This window comes from Pteropus medius, unplaced genomic scaffold (assembly GCF_902729225.1).
Source record: "Pteropus medius unplaced genomic scaffold, Ma_sr-lr_union100, whole genome shotgun sequence".
Lineage (NCBI taxonomy): Eukaryota > Metazoa > Chordata > Mammalia > Chiroptera > Pteropodidae > Pteropus > Pteropus medius.
In genome coordinates this window covers 13,985,810-14,005,139 of record NW_024349796.1, presented here as the reverse complement: position 1 = coordinate 14,005,139, position 19,330 = coordinate 13,985,810, and the positions used below count along the sequence as shown (strand labels likewise).

The window sequence follows — 19,330 nt, the reverse complement described above, 5'->3', positions numbered from 1 at the left end:
GCATTTCAGTTTACTGGCAAGAGAGACTAATTTAAAAGCAGAATTATATTTCTTTAGGAATGCCCCGTACAAGTTCATTGTCATTGTTAGTGGTTTTATTAGCTATTTTCAAGGATTTATATAACGGAATTTTGACAAGTAACTTTTTAAAAGGGCCTCTAAAAGTGCCTTCTGAATCAGAACAAGGTCCACTTGGGTGGGTGGCCAAGAGGGCTCCTGGGAGCCTGGTGTGAAGACTGGGGTGGGGCTGGCCTCGGCATGGTTCTCCCACGGAAGCCAGCTCCTCATCTAGAACTGCTCTTAGTGGGAACAACTTCCCAGCAGCACCTACAAGGCTTCTTTGCACCAGTCCGTGGGGATTTAAACTAAACAAATGTGGGTCCCAGCTGAGCACTTAGATAACATTTCAGGCATTAAAAACCAACTGAGCTTAGAGAATAAGGTTAAAGGAGATACAAATGGAGACAGATTATTGCACTGAGGATTGGAAGTTGTCGGCTAACTTTAATTACAAGTACATCTACGATTTTTAATGGCATGAGATTCTCTTCAGACATATTTTACTTGCCTTTTGCTTTTAGACACGATCGAAAGCATACGATCAGGACAATAGAATCCTAGCTAAACCCATTTTCTTTTGACCAGTGGGTTGACACTGCTGAACCAATCACATAGCGGCAAGAACCTACTCGGCAGTTATTAAGTGGTTGAATAGTGAAAATAACTCACTTTGTTTTCAAAATGGCTTCCATACACAATGGTTCATGACAGTTCACAAGAGCGAACTTGGAAGAGTTGGAGAAACACAGATTAAAAGACTAACCGAAAGGGAAAATACCATCTGCTATAGGCCAAGCGCTCATGCCCCCTTCATCGAATTCACATGTGGAAACCCTCCTGCCCAACGTGATGCTATCAGGACGTGGGACCTCCGGGGGGTGACTAGGTCGCCAGGGAGAAGCCTTCCTACATGGCATTAGCACTTTCACAGCAGAGGCCCTAGAGGGACCCCTCGCTCCTCCACCCTGAGTGGTCGGTCAGCGACTCAGAAGAGAATCGCCACCAGAACTCGACCACGCTGGCACCTCGATCTTGGACCTCGGGCCTCCGGAAATGTGAGGAATAAGTTTCTGTTGTTCATAAGCCACCGGGCCTGTGGCGTTTTTTATAACAGCCTGAACGGACGAAGGCAGAGTCTGTGTTTTCTATTACATGCTGTTCCAAAGCATCCAAACTGATAAAATGTCCTTTTAAAATAGACGTTATGGAATAAACTATTATTTAAACATATACCGTTTTCCTTTAAGAAAACCACATCACGGACAAGAGCGAAACAATAACATTCCCTCTTTTCCTCCATAAGGTGTCAAAATCCAAGGATTATTTTTTAATGTCATTCTTCAACCAATTATTTTCATTGCCAAGTCCTATATAATCTAAAAACATTCCTGTGGCACTTTTCCAAAGCCATGTTATACAGCAAAAGTTTCCATTTAAAGTACAAGTTTTTTTTTTCCCCCGCAAATGGGACACACTAAATTTAAAGAAGAGTGGCTGCTCAAAGTGTAAGACTACAGAATTCTCAACATCATAACTGAGCAAAATGAACAAAAAGATGCCAAAATCGCATTGCAAATGTTAGTACTCAAAAGCAGAAAGAAACCTAAGTTCATTTCACAAACTAGGAAAAACACGCTTTAGGTCAGAGTCAAAACACCAGAAATCAACAGCCAACTCTTATTTTTGAAAGAGTCAAGTAGAGTGCCAGGAAGTAGGTAAAGGTAATTCTGGAGTCTTCTGACCTCCTGTCCTTTAGGTTTTGATGGGCTCCAACGAAGCACACACGTGTCACTAGGACGAGCGTAAGCTCCTTCAGGGCGGGGGTTTTAATCTGTGTTATTAACCGCCGTGTCCTAGCACTCGCAATGATATTCGATGCATGCTCATCGAGTTAGTTAATACATATTCTGTAATCTTGGTGGCATTGGGCCTCTGCACAGGGATGCGAACGAGTTTAGAGAGGACAAATGTGATTTTCTCCACCTATCATCCCCCCACCACTGGCAGAAAGTCAGAAGAGTTAATGTGAACTTCAAACTTAAAAAAAATAACATTAACAAAGTCAGAGAACTCTGGCTAAGTATGACCTCATTCTAAGAGAAATGGGACCACGACACACAGTTCTGAAAACCGGAATGGAAGGAGAAGACAGCTGGGAGCTTCCTGGGAGCTATGTTGCCTGAAAAAAGACGTAAGTCAGGAGACCTTTCTCGTGCCATGCCTTCCCTTTCCTTTTATTCTGAATTCTGCGGTGTGAGGATGCATGGTCTGGTCCTCTGGCAGCCATCTGGTGACCACAGGATGGCAATTGTCAGGAAAAAGACCAATATGCGGGGGATGGCAGAGTGAACAGATAGAAAAGACTGGGTCCTTAATGATGGCTTTGGACAGCTATACAACCTGAGAACACTTCTCTGACTTTTCCATGTGAGACGAGTAACTGTTTCTATTGTTTAAGTCCTCGTTGGTCAGGATTGCTACAGCCAAAATCACTCTGTACTGATCATTTTAACTTTTCATATATTTCAGATAAGTCAGAAGCTATTCCACTATCTTTCATTCAAGGTAAGAAATTTATGAATTCAATTGACCAGGCAAGAAAAAAGCAAAAGCTTAAAATAAGGTTGTGTCAACATTAAGAAGGATTAAAAAAGGGGGTACATAAGATGCATTTCAGAGATGGACTCAGCAGAACTTGAGGACTAGATTTGGGAAGGTCGAGAAGAAGGGGTAAATGAAAGGGGTCTCTTATTTGTTCGTGGGGCTGGGAGGAAAGCCGCCCTCTCAGCTGGAATAAGAGGAACACTAGGCAGATGCAGGATCGGAGCAAAGACCATTAGGTCACCTACCCCTGGAGGTGGTGCTTGTGGGATGATACTTATGAGGAGATAGATATCTGGCCAGGAGAATTCGGTCTGGTGCACAGAAGCAAGATTATTTCAGTTGTAAATATGTGCATCAGACACATAGAGGGGAGTGTAAAGACTCTCCATGGCCAATGTCAAGCCACCGGCTTGCAAAAATTCTGAAAATTTTACAGTCGTGAGCCAGTAAAAGCTGACTGTAAAACAACTCAGGAGTAGAATAATCACGATTATTGGAATTGGAGGTACATGCATAGACTCCTCACATGTATGCGTATATGCATATGTATTTATATTGTATGCATATGTGTATATGTAGCAAATATGGAATATAGTTGTACATGTACATGTACATATAGTTGTAAATGTGTATGAACATGTATTTACAACATGTATTTACATATAGTTGTAAATGTGTATGAACATGTATTTGTTTTTCTCCAGCTCTTTCCACTGAGGGCCTGGGAACAGCGACACCCCAGTAGAATGAGTCTACCTACCTTCCGCTCTTGGGCTTCTAAGTTTCATGTTCCACTAAATGGGAGCCGGGAGGCCGTGGAGAAATGATTGATGCAGTGGCTGGGGCGAGAGGATAAGATGAGCCTTATGCTGTGTTTTGAGCTGTAAAATAAGGCAGTGTTCAAAACACGAAAGGAACGTGTGAAAAGGACCCTGAAACTATCTCAAAGAGGCCCCAGGTGGCCAATTCTGGGACAATTTCAGTATCCAAAAATGAAAAAAAAAAATGACAGCAACGTATTACAACTCACTGAGTAACACAGAAAGCTGTAAGTAGATTCTGCTATAATAAACGAATTAAAACTTTGATGAGGAGTTAGGCATTGCCACATCAAAGTACCTCCCCGCAAAACAGTTATGAATGGCAAAAAGAAAAAGAGTAACTTTATAGTGCATAATCCTGGAGGTTGCCATATCGATAAAATGTTCAAAACGAACATTTCTAGTAATGGGGTAAGATGAAACCATGAACCACTTGACAGAATACAACGACAAGTAAACACTATATTTCTGCACGAGATGAATTAACCCAAATAGAATCATAGGGAAACATCAGACTGATCTAGTTTACAAAAATAACCGGCCTAAAAGCTTGAAGACAATCAAGGTGGTCCAAGTGAAGGAAAGACTGAAGAACAACTGCAGACCAAAGGCCACTAAGGAGACTTAACAACTAAATTTAAGGTGTGATTAGGTGTGAATGCTTTTGCTATAAAGGATGTAATTCTTTATACCTGGTGAAAAGTGAATGGGGATCTAATTTAATTGTGGATTTGATAGTGGTAATGTATATTCTAAATGTCTTGATTATTATAGTTTTGCTATGAATCCATAGAAAATTCTTGTTTGTAGAGAATACACCCCAGAAGATTGGGGGATGATGACAACTTATTCTCAAATAACTCAGGAAAAAACGTTCTTTGTATTGTACTTGCAATCGTTTTATTCGTACATCTTTTAACTTAATGAAACTATTCCTTATATCGTTATAAACTTTTTTCCTACTTTAAATCCCTTGTATTTATTTTTATATCAAACAATAAAAGGGACTTGGAATTACCTGTCCTATTCTGTGAATAGAGAAAATGAGGCAAAAATAGTTTTGTAATGAATATTAACTAATGAGACGACTAGCTATTGAATATCGGTGGCATGTGACAGCACCATACGAGGTGCTGTCACATGCATCTCAGAGTCGTCAGCGACAAAGCTGGACCAGAATTTTAGTTCGTTTGACGTTCAGCCTGTATTTTCGAGCTACTTGTTATTCCGAATAGGCTTCACATTGAGCTGCCAACTTCACTCGGCCGACAGGGGTGACTTAGAGTGCTGAGAACGGCAAGGGACCGACTTGGCCTTTTAGGGAAGAACACCTTGCCTGATGATCCATATCTGCTGGGAACTGCATATGTAGACATGCTGCATATTTGCCAGCACTAAAGAAGTTTTTTTTTAAATTAAACGTATTGGGGCGAAGTTGGTTAATAACTTTGTATTAGTTTCAAGTGGACTGTTATACATCATCTGTCTACCGCATTGTGCGCTCACCACCCAAAGTCTAAACTCCTTACGTCGCCATGTTTCACCCCCTTTGCTGTGGTCATCCTCTCCCCACCCCACGCCCCCTCTGGTAACCCCCCTTCTGTTGTGTCTATGAGTTTGTGTGTTTTGCTCATTTGTTGCTTTCTGTTTTATATCCCACATGTAAGTGACATCAAATGTCACTTTTTTACATTTGACTTATTTTGCTTAGCATAATACTCTCAAGATCCATCCATGTTGTTGCAAATGACGGCATTTCGTCTTTTCTTATGGCTCAGTAATATTCCATTGTATTCGTATTACCACATCTCAATCATCCATCCATTAAAGGACACTTTGTTGTTTCTATTTCTTGGCCGCTGTGAATAATGCTGCAATAAACATCGGAGAGCATATATCTTTGTGAATAAATGTTTTCAAATTTTGGGGGTAAATACCCAGAAGAGGCATTGCTGGGTCATAACTCTATTCTTAATTTTTTAAGGAACCTCCATACTGTTTTCCATAGTGGTAGTAACAATTCACACTCCCACCAGTAGTATATGAGGGATCCTCTCTCTGTGCAACCTCTCCAACACTTGTTATTTCTTGTCTTATTGATAATAGCATTCTAACAGGCATGATTTGGTATCTCCTTATGGTTTTGATTTGCATTTTCCTTATAGCTAGTGAAGTTGAGCATCTTGTCATATATCTGTTGGCCATTGGCATGTCTTGGGAAAAGTGTCTGTTCAGGTCCTCCGGCCGTTTTGAAATAGGATTGTTTGACATTTTGTTGTTGAGTTGTAGAGTTCTTCATATAGCTTGGATATTAGCCCCTTATCAGAGGTATTGTTTGCAAATATCTTCTCTCATTCCGTTGGCTGCCTTTTTGTCGTTGTTGACAATTTCTTTTGCTGTTATTTGCCAAATATTTTGACTTCAAAGTATTATTTTCCTAAAAATTAAATCTAACCTCAGGGGAAACTAAGGCAAAAGAAAGGACCACATCTCTAGATTCTTATAAAATAAAATCAAAAGAACACCCAGAGAAATCTAATGGGTAAAGAAGCCAGCAAGAAATGATCATGATGTTATCAACCATTTATTGCATTTCTGTTGTATGCCAATCACTGTAATAGGCACTGAGGAGGAAGATATATATATATACACACACACACACATATATATATATATTTTGGACTCAAGGACAAGGGCACTATATATATATTGTTGCAAATGAATATGTATATATATAGTGCCCTTGTCCTTGAGTTCAAAATCTGGAGTAGGTAGAGGACCAACATATAAGAGAAATACAAAAACATGGAGAACAGAGCAACTTCTGCCAAAGACAACTGGGCAAGGCGCTGGGTCATCTAGAACCTGTGTCTTAAAGTTTAAGCGTTTGTCAGTTGAAGGAGGCAGAGGAGAGAGAATTCCAAGTGGAGGAAATAAGATGGTAAAGTCAAAGTTGTGAAAAGTGTGGCATGTCCAGGGGATTTTGGTGGAGCGGAAGCGTTGGGTGTGTGTGTGCGTGTGCGTGCATGTGTGTGCGTGTGCATGCGTGTGCGTGCGTGTGTGTGCGTGTGCACACACACTGTGACATGGGAGAAAAGAAAGGCAGGAGATGAAACTGTAACAAGAAGCAAGGACTAGGTTGTGGAAAGATTCAGTGCTGAGCTAAAGAAGTTTATCTGTCCTCTGAAGACAGTGAGGAGCCCGCAGGGGCTCGTCAGGCAGTGAGGCATGCTGGGAAGCGAACAGACAGAAGAGAGCAGAGGCGGGGACCCCCATCCAAAGGTGCGATGAAGCCATGAGTAAGGCAGAGGCGATGAGGTGTAGAGGCCAGATGGAGAGATGCGTCTTTGATGGAACATCAGAAGAATCTGTTAACTGACATGACGACAGGACGAGAGAGGGCATGGAAGAGAGTAGGACAGAAAGACACTGTGACGTGGAGGGAAAGTCACTGAAAATAGCTGTTCACTGAAGGAGACAGAGACGTCACAGTCCAGAGATCCTGGAAAAGCCAGACGGGAAGACCCCGGTTTCGGGGGTTGATCAAAGTGTCAAATCCTATAAAGGCACCAAGATAAGAACTGAAGCAGCCTATGGGATTCAGAAATTAGAACTCTGATAGAAATGATTCATAATCCTAAAAAAAAAACCCTCTTAAATGCATATCGTGACTTAAAAAAACGAGGCTGGGTCTGCTATTACGTTGAGGCAGAGGGAGAGAAGACTATATTCCTTAAGAAAACAGAAAAAGTGGAGCCATGGATATAAGATGTCTGCGGAGAAAAGGAAACAGCTCTGAATCTAAAACGTTTGAAATTTAGGGAATTTTTAGCTGTACTTTCTCAACGCTGACTACTATGGTAATGGGACATGGTGAAAATGGTGTCAGAACGGAAAATAAGGTTTTAGTCCTGCTCATTCGGAACTACGAGTCATTCATTTCACTGTTTTAGGTCTCAGTTTCCATGTGCGTAAAATGACAATCTCTGAATTCCCTCCGGCAATAAAAAGTTTTTGATTCTACCGCAGAACTAAGATAATCCGACCAGCTGCCTTAAAACACACTTGACAATTCACGGGATGACTAAGAAACGTTAAAAAAAAAAAAAAAAAAAGCTTCAGCTACTATTTGAAATTGATATAGCTTTCATTTGCCATTTAGAAATCCTGTTTTTAGGCTTAACTAGAAATTTATTGCTGTCGAAGTGAAATTTTTAAAGAAAACCATTTATTCGCTTCTGCCAGTTGCACGTCGTGAACTTTGATTTTAACACTTCTCTCGTTATATGATAGAGAAACTGGCTTTAATAGCTAACACCCAAGGGAGGGACCTCTGTCTCTCACAGACACCCCCACCCAATTTTTCAATTTCAATAATTTCATTGGCAAAAGAGAGCATACCAGAAGTGGCCAAAATTAATATGTCAAGTAACTAATATGTCAAGTGCATCTCTAATTTCAATTGGGCGAGCCAACAACTGACTAGAAAAAATTGAGATGGGAAGAAAGAAGGAAACAAAATGAAAACAGAGTGATTTTTAAAGTAATACTATGCCCTTAAGAGTAGGTAGGAAAGCACCAAACGACAACAACAAAAACCCAGTTATGAATTAGTTACAATGACAAAAAGTGAGGTAACGAGATATTTTGAAGTCACTCTTAAAATGAATTTAAAATAGAATGTTCAAGTATCAAACTTCTTCATCACTTCTGAGAGAGAGAGAGAGAGAGAGAGAGAATCCCAGAGGCTCTGAACCAAACTATTGGCAAAAACATAAGTCGTTCATGGGCATTTTGCCCAAAATATGATTTCTTCAAAACAGGATGTCCACTATTCATCATGGAACCATTAACTCTATTCCCAATATAAAAATCACATATGGCTTTCACAACCAATCCAGAAACAAAGGTCTGAATAAACCCATGAAGGTAATGCAAATAGTCACTTTGCGGGGGTAGCACGGAGAACAGATTTAAAAATATTTTACAGTTTTGTAAACGTCCACCCGGTATTTCAAGTGAACTTTCACACTCATGTCCTAATGTGCTCAAGGACTAGAGAGGACAGAATGGAGGCTTCGCAGGGTGACGGACAGAATCTGAGGCCCACGGAGAATGGCAGCAAACACGTCGATCTAACTGCATGGCCAGTGGGGCGATAGCGGTCTTCCATCTTCCTTCCTCCCAATGAGAAATTAAGAAGGCAACCGTATGCCCCGCTACCGTGGTCCTTGCGAGCTGCTGTAAGTGTCATAAAAGCGCCCTTGTCCTTCCCGTACCCAGCCCTTCAGGACGAAAGGTCTGGGAGAGAGTAGAGGGCAGCGGGAAAAAGGTCAAGTTACAACAACTATTAGGATAGGACCTGAATTACATGCGAGTGCAGGAAAAGCGTCAATTCTGGAAGCTGAGGAGAGGACACCTCGAACCCCGGGAGCTCATGGGGAGGAGAGGGACGTCAGTGACCACTGTGCTTGAGGGGTCCTCCTGGAGCTTTCCTCAAGGTGGACAATGCCCCAAACTGTTACATGCACCCTAAGTTTAACTGAGCCTGGGCCCGCCGTCCCTCAGCAGAGGATTCGAACTTCGATTGTTGTTCTTAACCTAACTAAGAAGTCTCTGGGAATGGCGAAGGATGGGGCCTGTACTAGAAACGAAAACACCTTCCACCCCAGAAATCTTCCCCACCCCTCTGTCCTCAGCTGTCACTTCCCTCTGCGGTAGAGCATGAATACAGCGCAGACTGGGGGACACTGCCCCTGGGCTCCCTCTGTGACGACAGAAACTAGACTCAGTTGTTAAGCTGAACTGGGGGCTCTAAGGCCTGCCAGCTGGCCACAGTGAACACACTATCACTGTCACCTGTGCCCTCGGCTGGTGGAGGTCCCGTTTGAGGGGGCCTAACGATTGTAAAGTAGGCGTTAACTTGTCTGTCTGGAAAACATGGTGGCTTTCGTCTTTCATAAGAGAACTTTAAGTGTTGTAGGGAATACTGCTCCTGTAGGTCTCAGACGACTGCGAGGGGTCCCCAAAAGGAAGTGACGTTGGCGATTCGGGAAAGCTTGCTAGAGAGATTGTCATTTCTGTACAACCAAAGGGCCGTGACCCCTACCGTGGGCGTCATCTAGTTAGAAAAGCTGGTACAAACTTGCGCCCGTCTTTAGCTAAAATGCTCAATGGTACCCTCTTGTCTCTGGGAGCATTTGGGTCCACGTCAGTTCATGACCACAGCTGTCGCGGTGACACATCGTTCCAGACTGTGTCTTTGCAGACCAAGGTGCGGCCTGCATAACGGCTCATACATCCTGCCTGGATAAGCACTTCGGACCAAGCGGGAGGGTCAACAGCAAAATGTAAGGAGGACCGCTGGCCTCCTAAGGTCCATCGTCACTGGCCGGGAGCGGGACCCGAAGGGCACAGTGGAGGTCAGTACTTCAGGCTGGCCGAATTCTGATGCTTAGGGTCCCGTTCCGAGGAGCTTTAGTTCAGCGCCGCATGAAATGCACTGCACTGATCTGGGTGCAGCTAAATGGCAGAATTTAACAAGGACAGCAGAAGAGGACGTGTGCGCGGGTCCGCATCTATCAGAATGTGCCGAGGATGCGCCTCCTCTCCAGAAGAGACTACACGCATACACACACAGAAACCTGATTCCAAAGGGTTAACCGCAAAGTGGAATCAGTACATACACAACGGCACGTTTGTTCCCTGTAAGTACAATTCTGGCTCTTCATGCGTTAAAATCACTCAGTTCAAGTTTGGGGAACCAGCTGTCTCTGTGTATCATATGATCTGAATGCTCTTGAAATGTTTGCATACTTTTGGCATTTTCTTGAAATGTTTGTACGGCTTTGGTGACTCTGTTCTCTTATCGTATATCAAGAAATCCCTTTTATATGATAAAGACTTTTTGTTTAAATGTAGTCTGGCTAAATGATATCTGGACATTTTCTTTCACATACCAAAGTATCATAAATTCTCAATAGCCAAATTGCCAGGCGGCTTCATATTTTGTTTTCGGTTTTAAAGGTTCAATGGAAAGAGTCAATTTCCTATAAAGAATACATTTAATGTCCTTACCACTGATAATGATCTTTCTTATTCAGTCTTTAGTAGAGGAAAAAAATACAACCAGGACACATGTCACTTTAAGGATGACAAAAGTAATAAAGCTCATTACAAAGATTCAAACAGAAGAAATAGAGTAAAAAAGAAAAAGTCTGTCTTCACGCGCACCCCAGCCTACTCTCCCCTCCCCTGCAAAGTTCGTCTCCTCAACACAGAAATATAGATAATTTGCTGATGTATGTTTTCCTTTTGCTGCCATGTGCCCTGTCCCAGGTAAGAAAGTACCTCGGCTATTTCAGCTCCCTTAGGAAACGTTTATGTGGTTAAAGCAGCATATGGGTTTGAACCGTAACATGACGATGGCTATGGTTTCCTTAGGAGGATTAAAGCTTAAAGCTGGTGCTCCCAGCCTTAGCAACGATTCTTCAGGCTTTAGCAGACCACACACGCATGGACACCAAGCACCTCGGCTCATACATCCTGCCTGGATAATAAGTGAGTGAGAACTGGACACTTATTCAAGGCAGCATATCCTTCCTTGGATATGCTGCCTTGAGTAAGGGGGCCTAGATCTTGCATGATTTGGAATGAAGAAAAAGAGCTCAAAAAAGAGTGAAGATCCTATCGGCCCAACGGGTAGGGGACCGGAGCTGGATTGGAGATTACGTACATAAAATATTTAGACATATATTCTATGCATAGGTCAGTTTATGGAGACTTATAACCATTATGTGCACAGATCTCTCCATCTCTGGCAAAGCTGTGCTAGTAATACCTTGAATTTGTTTAACTTTACATTCCATTAAAGGCTTTTACATATGCTGTATAACTTGATCCTCACACAACTTCACAAAAGAGTACACTGTGGCAGAGGTTGAGATTTATCCCAGAATACATGATTATTAAGTGACAGGACAAGCATTCGTAAAAAAAAAAAAAAAATCTGGATTCCTTTCCTTTATACTATATTTGGTATGTATACATTCAACACTTATAGGCCTGACACCCTCATCTATAACACACATATATGTTACTCTTAGGGCAAACTGCAGTCATAAAGGTTTTAAACATGAGTGATCCATGTATATTTAAGCCAATGCATTTAAAATTTCAAGAAGTTGAAGGTCATTAAAAGCTTAAGATAATTAAAACACTGCATGAACTGAGTCGTTTTTGGATTGTATTAGTGAAATTCTGTCTCTTCTTTCTTCCTCCCTGCCTCCTTCTTTCCCTCTCTCCGTCCCTCCCTCTCCAAATTTAGAGTTTATAACTTTAAACAAAAGAGGAATGATGGGGCTTCTGCTTACAACCAAGGTAACCAAGATGGGGTAACAGGGACCAGATTTATTCTTTGACCCGAAACCAACAAGCTGGGCTACATAACATGTTTTCCAATAATGGACAGCGGCGGCCCAGGACGGTCATCCCTCAGGAAGGAGAAACAAACGAGGTGAGATCTACAAATGGCCAGCTCATTGTGTGAAGGCTGCATTGTGGGAACGGAGACCCAGATGTGGGGACACTGGACCGAGTGCCCAGAGAGAGCTGCAGTGGCCTCCTCGGCCTCAGCAAAGCGCTAATCAGCAGATGAGTGGGGGGGTAACGCATGAGCCACCCACAAAGAGTGGGAGGAACGGTCGCTGGGGGTCACAGAGGGCCTGGAGGAGTGTGTGCGCCCACGAGCCAGACAGTCAAACCTCACCGTCCAGTGAGTATCAGCCAGAGGACTCAGAGATGCACGGCTTGAGTCGGGGGCAAAATTGGTCCTGACGCAAATGCTGTCCTGGTGCCGCCTCAGGAGGGGGCAGGCGTGGGAGAGCGTTAGCGTAATTACAGGGAAAAAACCACAACCCTCTCAACCTAGAATCCTACGTATCTTTCAAAACTAAGGGCGGAATAATGCTTTGTTAGACATGCAAAAGCTGAAAGAATTTAACAGCGGCAGACACCTGCACGATTGTAAATGTGAAAGCGTTTCGGGCAGAAGGAAAATGATACCACATGGAAATCAGAAACTACATCAGGAATGAAGAGCACTGGAAAAAGTAAATACACGGATAAGTACAAAAGACTTCACGGTGACTTTAAAAAGGAGTGAAGACATCGCAGGACGTAAACGATCTGATTTCAAGACTTACTGTAATGCTACCGTGGTCAAGTCAGGGTGGCATTAGCATAAAGACAGATAAATAGATCCATAGGACATAATGGAGTCCAGAAATTAACCGACATGTGCGTGAACAGCTGGACTTACAGCGACACTGCAAGGGCGATTCAGTGGACAAAGGACAATCTGTTCAGTGAAGGATGCTGATTTGCAAAACGTGAACCTTGACACTCACCCCCACCATATCCAAAAATTTACTCGAAACTGATCATAGACTAAATATAAGATCTAAAGCTCCGCGACTAGAAAAAAAAACATAGGAGAAAATCTCAGCGATTTTGGCTTTCTTACGCTTTCTGAAATACGACATCAAAAGCACAAAAACATAAATAAAAATGAATAAACAGGACTTCATCAAATTAAAAGCTTTTGCTCTTTGAATTCCATTGGAAAAAATAAAAACGCAAGCCAAAGACTAAAAAAAAAAAAAAAAAAAAAAAATTTGCAAAATACCTAACGATTTCTATCTACCATCCAGAAAAAACTCTAACGATGCAACAAGACAAACAGCCTGAGAAAAACGGGCAAAAAATTTGAATAGAGAAACCATCAAAGAATTTAGACAGATCGCAAATACCCATACAAAAATTGCTGAAAATCGTTCATCATTAGGAAAATGCAAAAGAAAAAAAAACCACAATGCGATGCCACTCTCCGCACACCAGAATGGATAGAATTGAAAAGACCGGCCATACCACGTGTCGGACAAGGATCTGCAGCACAGCGGGCGTTCTAGGACTAGTGCCGGGCAGCGAGCTGGTGTGGCCGACAGCTCCACCGAGCAGCGGGAGGCCTGGACGCCAGTCACGGCTCTTGAGGCTCTGGGCAAGTCTTTCGTCCTCTAGCCCTATTGTCGAATACCAATAACAATTACTCAGTCTACTGCACCAAGCTCTTAGGAGGATCAACTGCGATAATGTGAGATCGCTTTACGGACCTGGAGTATCAATGTTATTCTGTCGAAAACGACACAACCACGGGTAGCTTTGCAAAGGTAATTTAAACAAAGTGGCGGGAAAGATATAAGAATACCATGATTAGTCTTTTCATGTTTTCTCTTTGCCCTTATTTAAACGAGTGGGAACTAATTTTTAAATGCAAATGTTTAATTACTTACAAGGTCTAGAAATATTTACAAAAATGTATTTCAAAATAATATATAGCTATCTGTCTACACTAATGTTTACCATTAATAAGATTATACTACTCTCCACGGTGCTAAGCATTTTAATAACTAATAAATAAGTCAGCAAACTGATGATATTTCTTAGTATTTTAATTATCAGTGATAAATTTATGATTTGACAGCAAAGGTCACTTTTCACAAAGACATTACATCTACATTGACAAATCAATCTTGATTCATTCATTTTGCCTTCCCGTTTCTCCTGGAAGCTTCGTGAGAATCCACGACTTCAGTTTTTCGAGCTCACCTTTGCTTAGTTCATGGTGAAGACCGGGGAAACTGTGAAACTTCGTGCTCACTCCTAGAGATTTCAACGCTGAGTTTGTCTCTTCAGCCCAAGCGTGAAGAACTAACTCATCGGCAGTGCCGTGACACTGAAATAATTCGGGGAGCACTCCATCACTTTTCTGGACACCCTAGAAACGAGGATATATAAACGGAAAAGCTTAAGAAGTTCATTGAAGAACATCGTTCTTGGAAATCAGAGAAAACAAGAAGATTCCAATTTTACCAAAGCTTCAACATTTAAAGGGAAACAAAGAGGCATTGGTGGGCCAGGCCTGGGCGCAGCTAGCTGCTGGCACCACCTGAGCTGTGTTGTATGTGGCCCGCATTTACTCCGGAGGACTGTCTCAGAAACGATCGATGCATTTCCTGAAGAAACCCAGTGACTTGAGAAGACAAACGTCTTCTCGTAGAGTGGAAGGTAGGAGGAACGCAGAGCTGGGGTACAATCGAGGGGAAAAGTATGTTCTAGTTCTCATTTCTGGATCTGCTGTTTCTCCTTTTGGTAACGAAGCTGCAACACTGTAATGGATCATATCCATAAATGAATATCGCTGTGAGCAGCTGTCTGCAGTTGTACTTGATTCTTTGTTTTGATTCTGTTCATGACATCATAAGTAAACCTGGCTGTAATCGTGTGCGCGCGCGTGTGTGTGTGTGTTTGTGTACAGGTTTAATATATATAAAGGGTACATAAATGCCCTACATGTATTGTTTTTATCCTTTCTCTTTTGATACCTGCTTTGTATAGGGCATTTCCTGAACATTAATAAACAGCTGGAATTAGTCATATAACGAATTTGGTCATGAATTCCAGAAATGCTCTGTGCATCAACTACTATCACTTATCAATTTTGGTTTAGTTTCAACGTGTGACTATTTCACCTTTCTTCAAAATCTGAAACTTACCTGGTAAACAACAGATGATTTATTCAGAAAACTGGAAAGAGCAAAAACTCCTGCCACATCTCGATGGTTTCTATATGCTAAATGCATCGCCATGCAGCCTCCCATAGAAAATCCTCCTAAAAGAAGCAAAAATTCACTTATCAGAGTCGCGGGACATATGCGACAATAACTTAAAACAAGCTATGCCTGTGCCAGTCTTTCATAAACATTTAAAAAGTATGTGGAGACCTTAAAAGAGATAGAGCGCTACAAGGTTATTAGTCCACTTTAGAACTCACTAGGAAAGAGCTGCTCTGAGTAAGTCATGCTGTCTCATCCACGTCACCACTGGCGATAGATTTGTAATAAAAGGAGCTCGAATCGAACAAAGAAATCATATTTATCGAGTGAAAATATTTATCATAATTCAAAATACGAGTCAGAGTACAAATGTTATTTATTTAAATTTCTAGTGTTTACTTATATTTTGTTTCTAATGGTGAGTCCTCACATTGCGACTAGAATCGATAACATGCATATTCTCTCTTATTTGCCGAACTGTAAGATCCATGAGGAGCTATATTTCTAGTGCCCGCCATAAAGTAGACATTTAGTGATCTTTGAGTTAGGAAACATGCTCGAAAATTTGGTTAGCTAGTTAAAACATTTTTTTGGAAACTGACGTGATAGTATAATTAAAACATATATACTTATATAAACTTGTAGAAAAGTTTTAAGAAACTGATTCACATCATTTGCCAAACCTTATTATCTTTTATATGCCAAACACTGTGCTAGTCAGTGGAGATATACAGATTAAAAAACACGAACCCGTGCTCCGTTGGGCATGCACATACACGAAAACACACAGGTAGACTCGTGTTTGAAGGAGAAACAGGGATGTCATAGAATGTGGAGACAGGTACGTGATACCACGCAGCAGAGAGGGTGGCCCGATTTCAGGTTAGAGACCTGGTATAATATTCCTCAGACTGATTGAGAGTTCAAAGACATCTCATTTCTATTTCGTGAGAAATACACTTGCGGAATTATAAAAATGGACTTTGGTGTAGAATTCGGACCTCTTAATTTCCAGTCTCATGCTTTATTTCAACTAAGAAAGCATAAAGCTGAGCCCTTAGAGACCATGCCTTTGGATTGACTACAATGTCCTTTTATAAATGAAGGGAACTGAGGCCACAGGGGATTAGGTGACCTGCTTAACTTGGACCCCTGATTTCAGCTGTAAAGCTAGGCCTTTTGGAATCCAGATTGCTTGCAACAGAGTTTAATGTACTTCCTACTACCCACTGATATCTATTAGAACAGAACTACTTTATCTGGGCTGATATTATTTTGGACCCAGGGTACAAATGTATGAATGAAGAGTAGCAGCCTGGAGAAGTTCAGAAGTTAAGAAAGGGCATAATATGTAAATAATCACAGTGTATGATAAATAATACATCTGTGGTTTTCAACATATCAAAAACAAATAAGCCTCATCAGTAGCAGTAGTTCACCATGGATGAGAACAACTTAAAGGTTCTCTCCAAATAACCCCGCTCTACTCCCAGATGCAGATACATTTAATTAGAGGTTTAGCAGTAAGCTTGGCAGGGGAGGAGAGAGCATAAATATCTTAAAATTGTATGTAAAATTTGCATATGTGCGTCAGATTCCCAAAAAGGTTAAAAGCCATTGGCTAGATGTTGTGCCTTAATAAATCTTTGACATCTCCCATTAAAACAGGGAAGAGCTTACTGTAGACGAGATTATTTCCTTTCTGGTAAAAATAGATGGCTCAATAAGATGATTTTTAGGGTTTCCATCAAGTTTTAAAATCTATTATATAAATGCTTATCAATCACTTGTAAAAGTTACCCAGCAAGGGCTTTCCAAAAATCGGTTATTGTAAACACGGAAGTGCAACTTTTAGTTTAGGAGTGGGACTCCGTGTCTCTGAAAACACAATTTTAGCTTCATAAAACACGTTCCCACATGTGAAATGCCATCATGAACAAACGTCAATGAATCCTACAGTTAGCCTCGTGCTCAATTCTCATAATTTACAAGGAAGAAAAATATACTCATTGAAATCTTATTATTTAAAAATTTAATGCAAGTCCCTCACTCAGTTATAATACCGCGAGGTGATCTGCAATTTTTCAGTAGCCATTTTGACAATACAATCACCTTCAGCATCGGACACTACTATGAAAGGGACTTTGTGTATTTTTTTCTAACAGAAGGAAATTTAACACAAAGGACTAGTTATCTGAATTCGGTTTCCATCTAAATGTCTAAAATGCAATATAAAATATACTGTTCAATAAGTAAATACCAAATAGTAAACTCATTGTAGGTAATGGTTATAATGTATATTTATAGTTGCTGGCAAAGTATTAAAATGTCAAGAGTTAACTTTTCGACAGACATTTAAGATTAACAAGCTGAATTAAACATGTTAAAAAATAATAAACCTAGCTTTTATGAACTCTTTAAATAAAATAAAACAGAAACAATATATATATAAAAACTACACTGGGAAAAATAAACTAATCTCTCTGAAAACAAAATCCGAAGGAAAAAATACTTAGAATTCAAGTTTACTATCAATTGAATAGGATTTTTAAAATGCAATAAAATCTCCCCTCCTTGAAAATGTCAACAATTCTTCCATTTAATTTGTACATTACAATTATCCTTCAGAGTCAATTGTGATAGTCTCAAAAGATTTGGAAATATATATGTATTTTTATATTTTTCTCTCATACCAACGTTATAGGATGAACAAAATATTTAATATCTTCTTTACGAAGCCGTTAGAACCGCAGTCCCGCATCTTTAAAGTTCTGATAATTGTTGAAGAAACACAAGTTGTTCATCTAAGACGTATATCAGTTAAAGGAAAGTAGCGAAATGCTATCACTCGTAAGTTTTAGCTCCAAGACAAAGCTTCAAGGGAAACTTGTATAAGGTCAGGACGAGAAAGCTTGGAAATTCTGGTGCTAGGCTTCGTCTTGGTAATTCCAACTACCCTTTCATTTTTATTTTAAATCTAATAAAATTAATATATTAGTATACACCCACTACGCAAAGTGTTTCACCATACAGGCAGAAGTGAGTCAACCAAAATTTCACTACTCATACATAATTTTGATGTGGTTTTTAAAATTCGTTTCAACAGTTAAGCACTCTGAATGTACAGTTTTATACTTTACTTTTTCTTTCATGTAATACAAGAGTCTTTCTGATTTGAAAGTCTTTTGACAGAATCACAAAACTCCATAACTATATTTTGTTCACTGACTGCATAGTTAGTAGATGCCTTCTGTGTATATATACACAGCATTTGATGGTCACATAACATTCAGTTGTATTAACAGATCATAATCCCCTTCACCACTTCCCTCATGATGGGTGTTTCGAGCATCCATGTAAATTGCTCAGGTGTAATTCCAGAAGCACCTGGTTATCCCTGCTTCAAGATTCTGATAGTATGCTCATAGTACCAAAATTCTTATCATCTGGTCATATCAGTAGTCAGGTTCTATACAACCTCAGATCAAAGTCAAACCTAAATTATATCAATTTTTCTCTTAACAACAAATTATCACCACCTAGTGGCCAAAAAAGGAATCTCATCCCCTACAAGGTTCTTGACTAAGTCAATTGGATCTGGGTTCTAGTCTGAATTCTATTTTACAATAGCTGGTAATCTCTTTGAATTTTATTTTCATCATAACTGAAATGAGAAGAAGAATTTCCTACTGTTCCCATTACAAAGCTCGAGAGACACTGTCTATGAAAACAACTTGTATAATGTAAACACTAAATATGAAACATTACGATATATAATGGTGATTCAAAACCTGTCGACTGTAACGTGCATGTCAGCTAGTCTAGTAACGTCGCTACCGTAGACACTTTTTCAGCACAAAAGTGTACACAGGAAAAACGATACGCATGCTCCCTTTTGATTTCTCGCATTGTACAGAAAATATCCAAAGGAAATGAAGAGTTTCAAGACAGACATAAACAGAGAGGCAGACGATGCTATAAAACGTGCTTGCATTCTGCACACTGGGCGTTCTCGACATATTAATAGAACCAAAAGAAGACAGGATAGTGTAATGTTATTAATGTTCTCAGAATACAGGATTTGAACTCGAGTGTTATAATAATTACATTGCCAACATTCAGAAAGTAATTTGAGAGTCACTCTCTTATTGCCTGTGTTTCCTCTTTTATCAT

The 19,330-nt window shown here is 40.5% G+C and overlaps 1 protein-coding gene across 10 annotated transcripts in view; it reads right to left on the bottom strand.

The window, feature by feature from the left end:
* The window catches only part of LYPLAL1 (lysophospholipase like 1), a 155,485-nt gene that overhangs the window by 115,097 nt on the left and 21,058 nt on the right, over positions 1-19,330 (bottom strand). For 7 of the 10 annotated variants that reach the window (XR_005657384.1, XM_039883398.1, XM_039883391.1 and 4 more), the window contains exons 4-6: positions 15,098-15,213; positions 14,151-14,319; positions 13,413-13,564 (exon numbers count right to left, since the gene is read on the bottom strand). Coding sequence is in view for 9 of the 10 variants with exons in the window: in XM_039883398.1 (XP_039739332.1) it covers positions 13,413-13,564; positions 14,151-14,319; positions 15,098-15,213 (437 nt within the window). In the remaining variant the exon portion in view is untranslated. Of the gene's footprint in view, positions 1-3,443; positions 3,546-13,412; positions 13,565-14,097; positions 14,320-15,097; positions 15,214-19,330 lie in introns of those variants that run through there. The other 3 variants (XM_039883393.1, XM_039883400.1, XM_039883395.1) reach the window with 3 other exon arrangements.